This window comes from Apis dorsata, unplaced genomic scaffold, assembly GCF_000469605.1.
Source record: "Apis dorsata unplaced genomic scaffold, Apis dorsata 1.3 scaffold_667, whole genome shotgun sequence".
Lineage (NCBI taxonomy): Eukaryota > Metazoa > Arthropoda > Insecta > Hymenoptera > Apidae > Apis > Apis dorsata.
The window spans coordinates 402,733-419,034 of NW_006263852.1; the positions used below are offsets into that span (position 1 = coordinate 402,733).

Sequence of the window (16,302 nt, forward strand, 5' to 3'; positions counted from 1 at the left end):
TCAGGCTTGCATTATTTTAATTTTTCATCACATCGATTAGTCAGAGCCGCGCATTGTCACCGCCCACCCCTTGGATCGTTCACACAAAATGAACAATCGTGTTCACACCTCTCGCTCTCTCTCTCTCTTTTTCTCTCTCTTCTGCACTCAAAATCAAAACCAAAACCATAGCAGCCTCGTCTTGAGTCTGATCTTATAACAAACATTGATTAAACATTTCCAGTTGTTGTCCAGTACAGTGAAATCGTGGCTCGAGCTCGTTACGAGCCAAATGGCGGCCTGGATCGTCTCGTTTCTGCGCTTCCTCAAGCTCCTATTCTTCATGTAGGAAAATAACGGCCGCGCTCTATGTCGTCTTCCCTTAATCGAACCACCACAACCACCTACCTTCGTTCCCCGACCTGTCGTGAGTGTATGCTTCCCGAGCGACCTTGAGAACGTCTCCTGTCGATGGAATGCCCGTCGAGACCGTGGCACACTAACAGAGTCCCCGCTCGAGCTTCCGGATCCGGCTTTAGCCTCGATAGCGGTTTACCACTATCCTAAAACGGAGCTGTTTGAACGACCCTTTCAGGTGAAAAAATCATCGGCCTCTCTGTTCGCTGAAAGATCGAGGATGAAGTTGGAGCTGGCTAGGAGGTTAGTGAAGCCAGAGTTGAACATCGAGGAGAATGATCTCGACGCAACCACGGCCTCCTCTTTCAGCAAACCGAAGCCAACCGGCGTGCCGGTGGTCGATGAGACGAGCAAGGTCGCCAAATATGCCAAGCCAAAGGCAACGGGGGGCCGAAATAGGGCTTCGACCCCTTTACAGACCTCTTGGGAAGAGGCGAGCGTGAAAGCCTCGAAACTTTCTAGTCCGAGGAAAGGTGTCGAGGATTCTTCCAAGGTCACAGGAAGACCGTACAATTTAAAGAAAGGGCGGATCATCGGCGAGCAAATAGTTACCTCGATCTCGGTCGAAGAGACACCAATAGAGGAAACGACCAAACCTTACGCGAACTTACCTTACACGAATCCGTCGATCATCGGTTTCGCGGAAGAGGGAGCGGCGACAACGATCGATTCGACGAGGATTCGTCCAGGCAACGCTCGTGGAGGGAAGAAATCGAGGGAAGAGAGCTCGAGCAAGAACGCCAAAGTCTCGCTGTATTCTACCCGACGTGCCGAGGATATCGAATCTGTAACGACTATCAAACCGAAAAAATCTTACCTATCGCGTAACAGTAAATTGCAGGAACAGTCCACGACGGTGGAGCAAGATTCCACGACGTCTAAGAAATCGAACGGGTCCGCGCAAAGAAAATCGCAAGCGTTTCAGGAAGAGGATCTTAGCAAGAAATCTAAGTTTGGTAGCGGCGTGAGCAAGCCCACGTTCAGACCTCGTTACATTAAGCGAACCAAGGATAAATTCTTAGACGAGAGAACGACAATCGATCAACCTACGATTACCACAGAAATATCGGTACCTACTAGTAGATATTCGAGGAAAAAATCGGCGGTGAAGTCTGTCGATGATAAATCGAAATCCGTGATAACGGGGGGACCGCAATCGCAAACAAAGAAAGTCGAATTTAGACCTCGAACCGCCACCTATCGAAGACACTCCGAGGTTCCGACGACTTTAGTCGGCTCAACTCCCAAGATAGATGGTGTAGGAGTCGCCATCACGCCTCGATCGGCAAAGTATCATGCCACGTTGAAGACATCGACGGTGTCTTCTCGATCGGTAGGGCAGGAACCGCAGGTGAACTTGAGGATCGCGAACGAATCGGCGCAAGAGACGTCAGGAATTACCGGCAGCAGCAATGGAGACAGTGGTAACTCGAATATCTTCAATCCCACGAAAAGCACGATCCTTGCTGGGAACAACACCCTGTTGGAACAATTAAGAAGCACTGTGGCACCGTTGTTGAACTCTCTTGGTAACAGGACACCTGTGTTCTCCGGATCTTACAGTAATGTTAACAATGCGGTGAGTATCGATTACTTGAATTAAATTTTGCTCGTATAATTAATATATATGGCAATAAAACAGCCATTGGAGCATGAAATAATCGTAGATTTGAACAAATTTTTATTTAATATTGTTTAATTATGGAACATTGTATATTTAAAAAATTGTACATGTGTTATTTATGCTCGTTTAATAAATTTGACACTCAATTTTGTAATAACCAGTCGTTTCGTTTTTGAACAGAATTCCTCTCCGAGAATCACCCCTAATGGACAACCACCCCGTTTTAGCGCGAGATACAAAGGAGCGGAATTGTTTGTCAGGAAACAAAATAACATTTATCAGCCCACTGTGCCATCTGTCACTAGTTCATCGACTACACCAGTTACACCTATAGAGGTAAGATATTGAACCTTAAAAAAGTATTTAAAAAACATTCAGGAAGTACTAACAAACAACTAAATAAAAAGAAAGTTTATATAAAAATTATAAAGAGATTAAACAATTTTGCATTTTGCAAAAAATTCGAATAATAATAATATTAGCAGTTAATAACGATTAAGAATAAGTTAAATTTTAAATAGAAAATATTAAAAATACTATTTTTAGTAATAGAATGTATATAGTAATATAATGACGATATAATAATCTTAATAAAAGAAAGTTGTAAAATAGAATTAGAGAATAATGGAAGGTCGTATGTGAAAGAAATGGATCGTGACGATGATTATCGAGGTAAGATTACGTGGCAGAAGAAAGTTGTAGTTAACAGTGAGTTAGTGTGGTCGTTTTTTCTGTGCTTAAAAGGTTTTCACGACGAAGGTAGCCGAGGAGATCGGGGCAGTCGCACCACCATCGTGGACCGATCACATTGGTGTCATCACAACTCCGTCCGGAAGTCTCGATTCTAATGACATCGATACGAATAATCTGCGTTGAACTAATATCATTCGAAATGTATTTCGTTCGATGTGATTACTAATGATTATTAATCATTTTTCTATTCCATTAATGTTTTTCAGTGTTTCATTGTTCGTGAAAGATTGTCGTATATCGAGCTTTCGTTTCAAATATTAATAATATTAAATATATTACATCTGTTTCTTGTCCATTCCATACATTCTAATGTGATTTTTATATTTCTTTTCATATTAGATATTGTTAGATATAATTGAAGTATAAAAAAAGAAAAAAAAAAGATATAAGTAATACAAGAAAATGAACAAAAAAGTATAATAATCATTAATTTGTGTTGAAGTGTAATAACCATTAATAACGTTTAGTTATTATAATATATGTTACTCGTTTTAATGGGTTTGCATTTACTAATGTGTACAGATACTTATTACCATGATACTGTGTTATACAAGATTATAAATATATATATATATATATTTTTGGTAATAAATGTTCTGGTTCTTGGATCGCACGCGACATGCAGTTGTTCGTTCTTATTCAAAAGAGACCATTTATTTATTCTTTTAATTATTGCAATTATTGTGTTAAGATAAAAAAAATATAATATTGAGGAGTATTAACCAATTTTTTTTTTATCAATTTTAGTTTAAGTATATCATTTTCAAGATCTCTAGTGGATATTAAAAAATAATAATTGAAAAACTTAAATACAATTGAAATTAATTTTTTCACAAAAGTTCTATCTCTATTTTATGTGTTATGTTCCTACATAATATTTGCATGTGTACGTTAAGATTGTTAAATATTTACTGCCTTGTTCCACATTGTTTGACATAGATGCATTTCTAATTTATCATTGTAATTTTATATACATTATTTATTATAACTGAGTGAATTACAAAATGTTTGTTATTACACTTATGAAACGACGAATTACAAAATTACATTTTACAGTAAAAGCATTAAATTTAAAATCTATATTGCTTAAATATTTCTTATTTCTTTTAACATCGTATTTTTTCAAACATAAAATATAATTAAAATTTATAATATTTGAGAAATATTATAAAGTAAAATACGTAAAATATTATAGCGAATATTCATTCTTTTGTACGATTTCATCTTCAATGAATACTCTCATGATTATATTCACGTAATTATGAAAATTGAATAAACATTGAAGTTACTCTTCAACCGAGTAAATGTTACATTACATTTGAATACGTAACGAGACTCGACTTTCTAATTCGAGCACATACCGATTACATAGGCAAATTTTCGTGATTCGTACGTTTCATAGTGTTCGAGGTAATAACGAGTGAAAGTAAATGGATGCTGCGTAACGCGTACAAGCATGCATTAAAACTGTCTTAACGTGAATGGTATCTGGGACATGTAGGTGGATCAAAGACAAAAAAAGAAAAAAAAAATACGCAACTTAAGGTCACAAATTAATTTTTCCTTGTTGCAATCTTGATCTTTGATTTTTTGTAACAAATCTTTAAAAAATCCAAATTTTAAATTAATTATATATCAATATAGATAATTAACATTAACATGCAAATATTTAAAAAAGATATACACGTTATTTTCGAATTAATTCCTATCTTGATCCTGTTTTTCAATATCGAGAATATTTGAAATTGAATTGTTAAATGGAATCGCATCTCGATTTTATCCAATCTCAACATTGTTGAAGACATATCACTGGAGACCTCTATGAGAGAGGATTAATAGCTATGAGAAATCCCGATAAAAAGGAAAAAATAGAAGTGAACGGGCAAGCCAGTCTCTATAAACGATCCTTTGCCCGAGGAACGAGTTTCTACCTCGCCTTTACTGAATACCAGTGTTTCTTAAGTGTATTAAGGCAACCTCGGTTTCTCCTCTTCCGTGCCTAGTTCATAACTTTACCAAGAGATGGTGTATGCTCACTCAATTACGAGACCCGATCAATCTCCGCCAAACAATAAACAATAAATTTGCGCATTAAAACTACTTCATTCATTCATAACACCAACATAATCTAAATTCTTGGAAAGAACGAACAACATGCGTGTTTTTACGATTCCATTGTAAATATCATCCGATCATGATAAGCGTTGAACACAACGTAAAAACCGTAGAATAACAGAGAGGAGCCACTTCGTAGAAGAAAAGTGTCGAACCACTCGTAGAGCACGTATACCTGTTTCAATACGGTGTATAATAGTATTGTACAGCACCTTGCACGCACAAAATTTTTGTTTCTAGAACACTGGTTCGGCACCACCCATCGATGTCTCGAATCCTGGCCAGTCGAAATTCTTGACCCTTTATCAGGCGTTGGAGTCGGCCAGCATCAGGAACGAACAGTTACTGAGAAACATGAGCGGGCAACAGCAAGAGGGACGACAAGTTGGCATGGTTCCCCAGGTAGACTCTAACGCCACCGCCGTTAACATCACCGGCGATAATGCTAACAATGACGCGACAAGCCCCACCGTAGCGACAACCGGCCCACAGACCCCAGACACCACCTCGAACACTATTCAGGACAGCACACAGACCCCGAGATTACCCGAGGACACGGAGAACTCCACCCCCGCGGTAACCACAGGAGCCCCTGAAACCCCTTCGACGACCGAACCGGTTTTCACGAGCACAGAACCGTCCTCTAGTACCGAACAACCGACCTCCACCAGCACAGAATCGTTCCCCAGTACCGAGCAAGTTTCCACGAGTACAGATTCGTCCTCCACCGGGGAACAGATTTCCACGGGCGGCGATTCCATGTCCGTGACCGAGCAGACCACTACAGAGACGGTCTCACGGGTTGCAGATGCAACGACGACGAGCGTGGGAGGCGCGGAAGACACCCAGACCCCTGCAATGGTAGATAATGGTAGTTCGAGCACTCAGGAACTCGTAAGTTCATCCACGGATATTTCTGCGACTACGACTGCCATGACCACTATGAATCCTGTGTCCACGACTCCTATGATTAGTTCTGCGCCCCAACCTGCTATTCGACTCGAGGAGAGTTCCACTGTTGGTAGCAATGATGCGCAAAGTACGGAACAGTTAACGTCAACCGTCGGTGATGTTTCATCGACGACGATAGGAGTTTCGCAGGATACAACGGAGACCAGCACTGTTACCACCATGTCGAGCACGTTCAAAAATCCCGAGACTAATACCATACCCTTCTCTGATACGATTGCCACTCAGACAACCGATCCCAGCTCGACCGATGCTCCCACGACAGAAGCAGATTCGAGTAATATGATCGACGTAGAGACGACCACGGCGATACCTGTGTCCACGATTCGAAACAGGTTGATAGATTTTGCACAAGATATTCTGTCTCGATTGCAAGCCAGCCTGTCTACCACGGTACCAAGCGTGGATTCGACCACGTTCTCCCCTGTTGAGTTGACCGAGATATCGAATCAAGCGAGTAACAATCGTAGTTTGGAATCTTTGTCGCAGATGAAGGAAGAAACGACTACCTTGTCGTCCGTCACGATGGATCAATCGAGTTTAAGAAGTGAAGAAATGAGCACTCAGAGCGCAGTAGGTTCAATCACTACCTCGTCACCCATTCAAGAAGCCAATACGCGGGACGATATGAATGTAGTCACAACCACAACACCACCAACAACAACAATAACAATAGTTACACAAGACTCTCAGACAATTTCGAACACAGATTCTACAACCGTAGGTGATTCGAACAGTTCAACGACTCCCCAATTAGACGTTGAAGTAACCACTTCATCGACGATCACTTCCACCAACGATACTTTATTAACAGAGTTAATGTCCATTGCCAAGACACTCTTTTCGGAAGAGATGAACGAACAAATGACAGCAGGGCAAAATTTAAACGACACGTCTAGTTTGGAAAACGAGGTAGACAGTCCGAGTTTGTCGAATGTTGTACAACTCAGTACAACCGAAGCTGCAGAATCGACGTCCGTTTCCCCAGACGTGACGACAGAAAGCATAGAGTCAACATCTACCATATTCTCGGTTGACCCTTCTCAGAACGAAGTGGACTTCGCAAATTCCGTCACAACAACGGTATCTTCTGAAAATTCGTCAGACACGTCTATAACCACCCCTCGAAACGTGTTTAGCGTCGATAATGAGGTAGAAAGTGTACAAACGAACGGAACCGCATTAGAATCTTTTGCTCAAATCGTAGAGTCAACGACTCCCTCATTTACGACCGAGATCGGACCACGAATCACTCAGTCGAATACAGAATCGTTCGAAAATGGTCTTGAAACTACCATGACCCGGCCACAGACAACCACCACCAGTACACAAAATTCAGAAACGATATCTACCACGAATTTTCAACTAACCACTAACACGTTCGATTTAATCACGACGACTGGTCTTCGAACAACAACCGAGATTACCACCACCGGACCCGTAGAAACCACTGTGCCATTAACCAGTTTCACAACTGTACCGCAGCTTGTGACAGAGACAAGTACTAATCAATCCGACGTAACCACACTTCCCTCTGTAAATACGATCACCACCACACCATCGACATCCCTCGATACGAACACAGAGCAAACTACAATGGCACCTGGCGTAGACTCGATCGAAACCGTAAACGGCGTAGAAAATGTGGAAACTAACCAAGCAATGTCCACGACAACGCAGTTGGCACCTGTGACTGTGAGCGAAACCACTGATAACGAAACCCTCGAAGCCACCACGCCACCGATTACAACCGCCCAGGATGTTAATTCCACGGATGACACGGGAGTAACTACTAACCAGCCCCCTCCGCTAATACCGAGTCCAATGCCCGCCACGGAAATTAATAACGAAACAACAAGCGTCCCCCAAACAACCCCCAACCCCGAGAACGAAACTCCAATTATTCTTGCCCGTTTCCAGGATACGACATCAACAACCGCCCAAGGGACGGCAGGTTCAGGAGTCGGCCAAACGACCGAGATCACTACTCCCACGACCCAAGATTCCTCGACCGTCCCATCATCCACATTCGAATCCTCCGCTTCCTCGTCCCTTCCCACCGACTCGACCGTTTCGTCTTCGGTCGACACGACGACTATGACCACGATGACCGTGACCACGACGACCATGACCACGACCACGATGACGAGTACAGAACGCGTTGCTGACGGTGGAACGTCCACGCCTCAAACAACGAGAATGGACGTGTTCACCGTCACCCCGGTGACGGAGACTACTACCACGGTTCCGACCACCACTGTCAATATAGAAGAGAATCTGATCTCCACCGAAACTGGATCCACTTCGACGACGGAAACCACGACCACCGTGTCGTCGGTGACCAATGGCCAAGGTGGTACGAACGACGCCACGAGTATGGCTCCTGAAAGTACTGAAACGACTCAAACGACTAGTGCTGCGACGACGATCGCATCATCGACGAGTCCTTCGGCCACTCCGTCTTCTCAGACCGCCACGACGCCGTACCTGGGTCGATTCGGTGGCAGCAGATTGACACCAGCGCCACGCTTCAGCCTGAGCTCGACCACCAAGGCTCCTCTTCGAGATTACCTGGTGTACGGGATTTATCCGAATAAAACGATCGTGAGGAAACGGCCAGAGGACAACCTGATCGACGCTAGGAACGTGGACAGCCCGTACGTGATATTCGGTATCTTCCCGGACGGGAGGCTGGTCCGGAAATTCCCGAATGGAACGATAATACCGGATCCACCTAGGAGCCCGGTCGAGGTTGTGTTCTCACTTAGCACTACAACTACCACTAACAGGCCACCACCCAGACCGTATTATAACCAGGCTAACCAAGGCACTTACAATCAGTATCGAGGCCCTGTGTACTATAATAACGGTATACCTGTCGCTGAACCGATGAGAAACGTCCAAAGTCCCGGCACCGTTGATCTTGGCCTTACTGGTAACGCGATCGTCGGCCCTAATGGAGGTGGACCCGATAATACGGGGCCACTTGGTACCCCTGCTAGCACCAACGAAATGGTATCTCTTATTCCGCCTGTTCATCATCATCGATCGTTAAGCCATCGGTTGTCGATACGAGTCGTTCGAAACGCGTCTCACTTTTGCCTCTTTTCGAATCAAACATGGAATAAATGTGTCATTGTTGCATAAAATTGGAGAATTTTTTTAATATAGTGGTTATTGCATGTAAGTGCTTTAGATATTTCGGATTTAGAGGTTTTATGAGATTGTTGTAATCTTCTTAGAATAGGAAAATTTAATAATATTTTTATGAATATGAATTTATTTTGTGAATGTCCATTGACAAAGTTTATGAACGATTTTTTAAAATTCCTTAGAATTTCTAGTAATTTTTTATTTTATTTTAGATTATTTTATTTTACTTTTCAATTTATTAATAGATGTATTATATTTTTGAATGTGTTTTTTTTTAATGTCTCTCAATGTTGATGTAATTTTTATGTTCACAATGGCACATGTGTACTTGCTTCTTGTTTAACGCTTTGGTTTTGTTGAAGTAGATTTTTTGTAGTAGTGTACTAATTTTCCAACTTCGTGTTTATTAATTATATTATACAAATGTCTTGTTTTAAAATAATTCGTTTGATTCGGTTTTATCAAAAGAATTCGTCAAAAGAATTTATCAAATGCCTTTTCCAATGTATCTTGTTATTTTATTTCTTTTTTCTTTTTTTTTTTTTTTCTATTTTTGATAAAACCTTTTAATTTTTCAGAGTAAACAATATTATATTATAATTCTTCGTTGTATATTTGTAAATAATTTGTACATTATATATCGCATGTTTGTTTTTTTTATGCACCGCGCACGTAATGTTGAAACGCACTTAATGTTACAATAGTATCAAAAATATTATATATTTTATATTTCTTTTCGTCAATTCAAAATTACAATAACTTAAAAATCGAAAGTATCCATAACATCCATAACAGAGAAGGAAAAGAAAAAAGAATAGAAAATGAAATTAACACTTTTATAAATGGTATTCGATAAACTCTTCACTCTTATAGGATTAGGATTGCGAAAATACCTCGTTTTCACTCGTCATTCATCCCCAATAATTAAATTACACGTGATCGAGCTTAGCGAAATATTGATCCATCGTTCCATTGATCCATTTATTTTGTATCTTACTCGATACAACAATAAAATTATAATCCAATTATAAATATTTTTCATTTCAGAAATATAAATACCACTATTGCAAATTCTTATCTGACCCAAAATATGACGGCTTATTTCATCACAAAATATAATCCGTACCTTTTTTATCAAATTCTCCACAACAATTATATTCCATATAAATGAAAGAAAATATCTCTATCCACAAAACTTATCTGTTATCTATCCAATACTTTAATTTTCAAAATATTTGAATAATTCAGAACGATCGATCAAACTTTCGCTATTGATCTCACGTATCATCTTCAGAGATACTGTAACTAACTTTTAGAAACGTTTAAGAGATAACGTTTACGATTTCGCATTGTTTAGAGCAATGCCCTGCTGAATACGCAAATGGGGACAGCATCGGTGACGCCGATAGTAAGTACCGGTCGACCGCCGACCGTTTTGCAGGGCGGTCGTATCGTCCAAGATCGAGAGAGGGACGAGGCCACCAGGACGAAAGAGGCCGGAGGTCAACGCAGCTCCGTGTACATCGGACAGGTAAGAAAGGAAGAAAGACAGAACATGATTTACAACGACGCCGCGGCTGATTCTTTCAGCGCTGCAACATATCTCTGCAAAGGGGAAAAAAGTAAAAGGAAAGAAAAAAAAAAAAAGAACAACGTCGAATGTTTCAGGACAAGTTCGTCAATTATTGGACCAATGGGGCTTCCACCGCTAACCCACGCGCTCTCAGTGTGAATATAAATTCGGTAGCTGTAAGTTAAAACCAAAACGAAAGGAATTAAACGACTTTCGAGTCTTTTCCTTGCTTGTTTTATCGAGGATATATTTATAAAAAGAATTTTTGGGATATTTTTTTTAAATATGTTAAAAAATCTTAAAGATAGATGTATCAATAATTATTAATTAGTTTTATTTTCTTTCGTTGTTTGTGAAGATGATTTTGAAATTTATTTATTTCTTGTTCATTTCTTCTGTTTGTTATGTTACTTAGAGTGCCGCAAATGTCGGTCCATCACCTTCGGTTCCATCATTTGATAATCTTTTGAATAATCAGCCAGGAAATCAAGTCACAGCCCCTCCTGGATTTCCATGGAGAGATCCTTTGGATCAAATCTTTGGTATTACTACATCCTCGCCGGTTATAACCGCATCAGTAGCATCAAATACGTTGGTTTGTAATAAATTTCATCTTCTTGAGAATAAACTTAAAAATTTACGAAGCTTATTTATTATGCTTTGAAATTTCTTGAAATTTATTTTATAAATTCATTTTTTACTTCTTTCTCAGGAGGACACATTGGAATCGAATAATCCAGCCTTGCCACGTCCAATCAATCCATACGTCGAGGTTTTCACTCCATTTTCTAGCGTGATTGGTGTTCCAAGAGGCAACATAGGAACTATTCCACCACCGCCAGTAACAACGCCTATTACATCAACGACTCCTATTTCTACTACTAGTAGTAGTACTACCACCACTACATTGCCACCAATGACAACAACCACAACCACAATGGCACCAACAACTACTACTAGTACAACTACAATGGCACCAACTACAACTACAACTACAATGGCACCAACTACAACAACTACAACTACAATGGCACCAACTACAACAACTACAACTACAATGGCACCCACAACAACAACAACAACTATAACCACAATGGCATCGACGACAACTACAAGGGAACCAACAACTACAACAACTGCATCTACTTCACAGTCTGCAACAGCAACACAAACTTCTCAAACGAATGTACAAATGATGAATTTATTAAATCGGCCACAGCAAAATGCTTTTGGTACCTCGATCGATGATTTAGTTTTCTTGAATTCATTGGTGAGTATATCAATTTTTTTGATTAATTACATTTAATAACATATTTACAGTTTAATAATTTTATAATTTTTTTTGTATAGTTACAGAATGATTCACGGAACAGCACTCAGAGAACACTCACCCAAGTCGAACAGCTCTTAGCAAATAAGGTAAGTAACAAATGCAATATTATTTCGATATTTTTACATTTTTCGCATCGTTTTCCGTATATATAATAAATAGGCTTGACAAAAAAGAAAATAATCACAACAAAAAAAGGTATAATCTTCCTCCAAATCATTTCTTTCGCATAAAATATAATGATACAGAATTAGAAGAAGCGGAATTATCATTGAACCAATAAACGCGATCCTCGCCAGAACAGTATACGCAATTATCGTTCGATCTACGGCGAGAAAATCGAGGAACGAGTCGCTATGCAAACGCTGTGCAACGCTATCCTTTCACTCCTTTGCACAACTGTGCAACGAACTGTACTTTGTTTCTAACGCGTTCGTGCCCCGATCCTCTTTTTCCTCCCTTTTCAACCGAATCTCCTTTCTCGCGTTCCCTCCGCTCCTATAATAAATAAAATCGCAATCGACTATGAGAAAATCGAACGCGAGAATAAAAATTCGTTAGATCTCGCGGATTATCTTTAGTCACGCCCTTCTTGGAAAGACGTAATGATGGATCTACGCCGATCGCAATCACATATACGATCGAACAGCAACGGTGAATGGACTGGAACAACCTTGCCAACGGCCTTCTCTATTCCGCGCAACAGTTGTCCGATATGTCATCTCTCGATAACGTTGACCGTCGATGCGGAGCTTAACGCGCCGCGGATGGATGACATTAATATAACAGCAATAAAGGCTTTTATATCATCGTTTGTAAATAAAGCTATTAGCAGTAGACGCGGCATCTGTAAAATACAATTAATCTTGCTTCGAAAGGAAGGATATATAAGATTAAGATTTTGTTTTCTTCTTCCGTTTTTGCGATTACTTGAGTATTTCGCTGGATTTTGTAATTCAATATTTGATTGTAATTATGATACGAATTTTGAAAATTATAAATTTTTGTGGATCGAATAAATGAGAAGTTATGCGATTTTCTTTTTTTTTGTAATAGGATTCACTTTAGATTGATCAATGGATGGAATGAAAAAGGATAATTAATTAAAGGAATCCAAATAATTTTAGAATTAAAATATACAAGGTGTTTTAAAAAGAAGTGTCTTATTTCTATTTTATTTTATACTGCATTTCCAGATCTTGTCTCTAGCATTGAACCAAGCAGGACAAGGATCAACTCGAGCGCCGAAAGCTATAAGTATTGAAAATGCTACGCCAAATTCAATTTTCGAATCCGCATCTACTTCGAGGCCAATAGTGATTGATTTGTCTCCATCATCGACCACTACAACAACCACGTGGAAGACTGCACAGACACAGAAATCAACCGGTCAAAAATCGATAATAAGTGGTTCGACACCCGAGCAATTGACTTGGAAACCAGTTATAACCACGACCGGCAAAAAAGATGTGGAAACAAATACAGTTTCTGCATCGAGCACGGCCAAAATTACTCAGATAAGCACCACTAAAGCTCCTGTAACCATTAAATCAGTGACCACTCCTCGACCTAGGACCACCACCACTCAAGCGCCATTAGGCTTTGGCAGTCTTCTATGGCAGACTCTTTTCGGTGGAGGTTTATTCGCATCAACGACGACTCCTAAACCTGTGAAGGCTAAATCTGTAAAGACGGCGCCAAAGTCCGTTAATATCACTCCAAAACCGATTCAAACTACGCAGAGATCAGAAACGATAACTGCTCCTTCCGCCACAACTTTGAAAACTGTGGACATTTCGAAAATTCAAGTGAGCAGTCCGAATTCGATCGTAGAGGATAAGTCGGTGGCCTCGTCGATTCCAATATCTACAACGAAGAAACCATTGATCAATAATCCAAATCCTCGATTGCCTAACGTGGTGACGTCAACCTATTCTCCTGAAGAAGATGCAAAATTCTTGGTTGAGCTTCTGCGTGCTGTTGAGCAAGGTGAGTTTTAATTGAATATCTCGTGTAAAAAATTGTTTAAACTCTGGAATTGCTGTAATTTTGAAATTTATTAGAACAATTGATCATTGTTATTATATCGTTCCGTTTTATTACAGATAATAAGGCTGGTTCCTCGAAGAAGACAAAGTTAACTCAAGATGATGAATCCTTCTTAAGAGCAATTTTGAACGGTCGAGGTTTAACAACAACAATGCCATCATCGACGACAGAAATCAGTAACGCTGCTTTGTTGGCGGCTTTGTTAAAGGCCCAAGGAATAGAACCATCGACTCCGGCCACTAATATCAGGGAACAATTGCAGCTGGCGGTGAGTTTCATCGATGAAATACTTCTTATATTTTTAAACGTAACAGAAATATCGGCATTAAATAAGAAAAACAATTACTAATTATAAGTAAATATCAAATTATTTATTTAAGTTTGAATTTTTCAATAAGATTGAAAAAAGATTTTTGAATTAAAATGGAATTCTGAAATAAAATTTTCAACAATCAAAACTCGAAATTCTAAAGGTTTGATCGAAAAATCAAATTATTCAACTAACTCGAACCCCAATAAAAATCAAAGTCGCAAAAAAAAAAAAAAAAGAAAAAATAAATTTAACGATGTAATATAATTCTCCAACAAATTGGAGAATTTCGAGGCTCGAGGCGAATACTTTAATCGAATCGCAAGGGCGAAGCGCGAGGCAACAAAGAGCGAGGCGCGATGAAAGAAAATAATTGCTCGTCTTGTAACAGGGCCTTGGGCAGAGTGTCACCTCTGCTCCGACCGAGTCCACAGCGGCCAAGTCGGCGACAATTACGACAAGGCCGGCATCGAGTGGTGCAACCCGACCTACCGACACCACGAAAAAGACGGTGACACCGAGACCAACCTCGGCACCAAGGATACGCACAACAACCTGGTCGCCGAGCTCCACGTATCCACCATCCCTCTTCAGCTCCTTCTCCAATTACGGTACCCCGGCACAGTCGCCCGGTGGAGGCGATAATTCTGGAAATAGCGCGTTATTCGGTGCTACCAGAGCGTTCAGCCAATTTCTCGGTGCAGCGATAAGCGTAAGTTGTATTGTGGTTATTAAAATTAAAATCTTGATTATTCTAATTTTTTATTGGTTTGCTTGGTGGATGGACAATAGAGGAAGAGACGGGATATATAAAATTGAATTGTGATTATTGTTATATGTAGAGAAATTAGAAAATGAATATTTATGAAATTGGTTTTTTTGATTAGAAAAATTATTAGAATTATTAATTAATATTGGTTACTTGTTTTCATAATTACTAGAAGATATACAGATACTTTTGACAAAATTAAATAATGGGTTTTATTCAGATAGAAATGTATTTGTAATATTATATTTTTGCTTGAGTTTTAGTCCAAAAATTTAAATTTTTTTCTTATATAAATAATGCAGTATTTCCCTCTTTATGTTTCAGGGAGCTGCTCAACAATTGCAATCGCTTGTCAGAAACGGCACCAGAATTGTATCCGAAGTGATGGGATAAAGATAATGGAATGGAAAAATTACAAACAGTCTATGGAATGAAAGAAATTAATTCGCAGAAATCTATCAAAATTTAGAATGACACAACAAATGTGATAATTTAGAACGATTTATAGTTTTACTTTGAAAAGTGGAATGATACTTTGGATAAGTATTCACTGTCAACTTACAGAGGTATTTTTAGGAAATATTATCGGCAGATTAAGTATTTGCTTGGAAATTCATCGAGTTTTATCCTGTTATTACTTATAATTATTGTTGATGAATATTTTAATTTAATCAATCTAGCTAATAGCGGGCATGATAAATATTAACTGTGACTTAATATTAATTCTTAAAACACGGAGTTATTCCAGTTTCAAAGAAATTTTTAATATTCTCCAAAAACAAAAACATTTATTTAAATAATCATAGAAACGCAAATGAACGAAAACATTCGAAATATTCTCGAAAGATTATATCCAAATTTTATCATTATATTTTTATACTCGTAATTTCTCTCAAAAATTTATTTACTTTCGCAAAAATTTATTCTCAAAAATTCACTCGATTAAAATTCTTCCTCCAACGAGAGTCGAGCAACGATCTCAAAACGCTCCGTGTTTTAAGCGTGGATACTATCTATCGTCAAAGAGATTCTCCTCTGCATCGACGAGAAAAATCAACACTCGAGAATCCTCGGATCTGCGACGCGAGTACCGTCTCGACGCCTTGCGAACGTTTCATGGGGGTAAAAGCCGTACGACTTCCCCCTCGTCCTCGACGGCTGCCTCTTTGAGACATTCGTAACGTTCGTCGCAATTAAGGTAATTAATCGGGAGGGGGGGACGACGCGCCTCGTCACGACTCGCGAGACAGTGACGATCCGC

At 39.5% G+C, this 16,302-nt stretch overlaps 1 protein-coding gene across 2 annotated transcripts in view; it reads left to right on the top strand.

Moving 5' to 3' along the window:
• The window catches only part of LOC102679032 (serine-rich adhesin for platelets-like), a 60,266-nt gene extending 44,829 nt beyond the window's left edge, over positions 1–15,437 (top strand). For both annotated transcript variants that reach the window (XM_031513562.1, XM_006622190.2), the window contains exons 7-18: positions 575–1,975; positions 2,201–2,356; positions 5,129–8,872; positions 10,368–10,541; positions 10,679–10,759; positions 10,999–11,178; positions 11,296–11,853; positions 11,934–12,002; positions 13,110–13,902; positions 14,019–14,230; positions 14,664–14,984; positions 15,366–15,437. In XM_031513562.1, coding sequence (XP_031369422.1) covers positions 575–1,975; positions 2,201–2,356; positions 5,129–8,872; positions 10,368–10,541; positions 10,679–10,759; positions 10,999–11,178; positions 11,296–11,853; positions 11,934–12,002; positions 13,110–13,902; positions 14,019–14,230; positions 14,664–14,984; positions 15,366–15,434 — 7,758 coding nt within the window. In that variant the 3' untranslated portion in view covers positions 15,435–15,437. The remainder of the gene's footprint in view (positions 1–574; positions 1,976–2,200; positions 2,357–5,128; positions 8,873–10,367; positions 10,542–10,678; positions 10,760–10,998; positions 11,179–11,295; positions 11,854–11,933; positions 12,003–13,109; positions 13,903–14,018; positions 14,231–14,663; positions 14,985–15,365) is intronic.
• Positions 15,438–16,302: the final 865 nt, after the last annotated feature.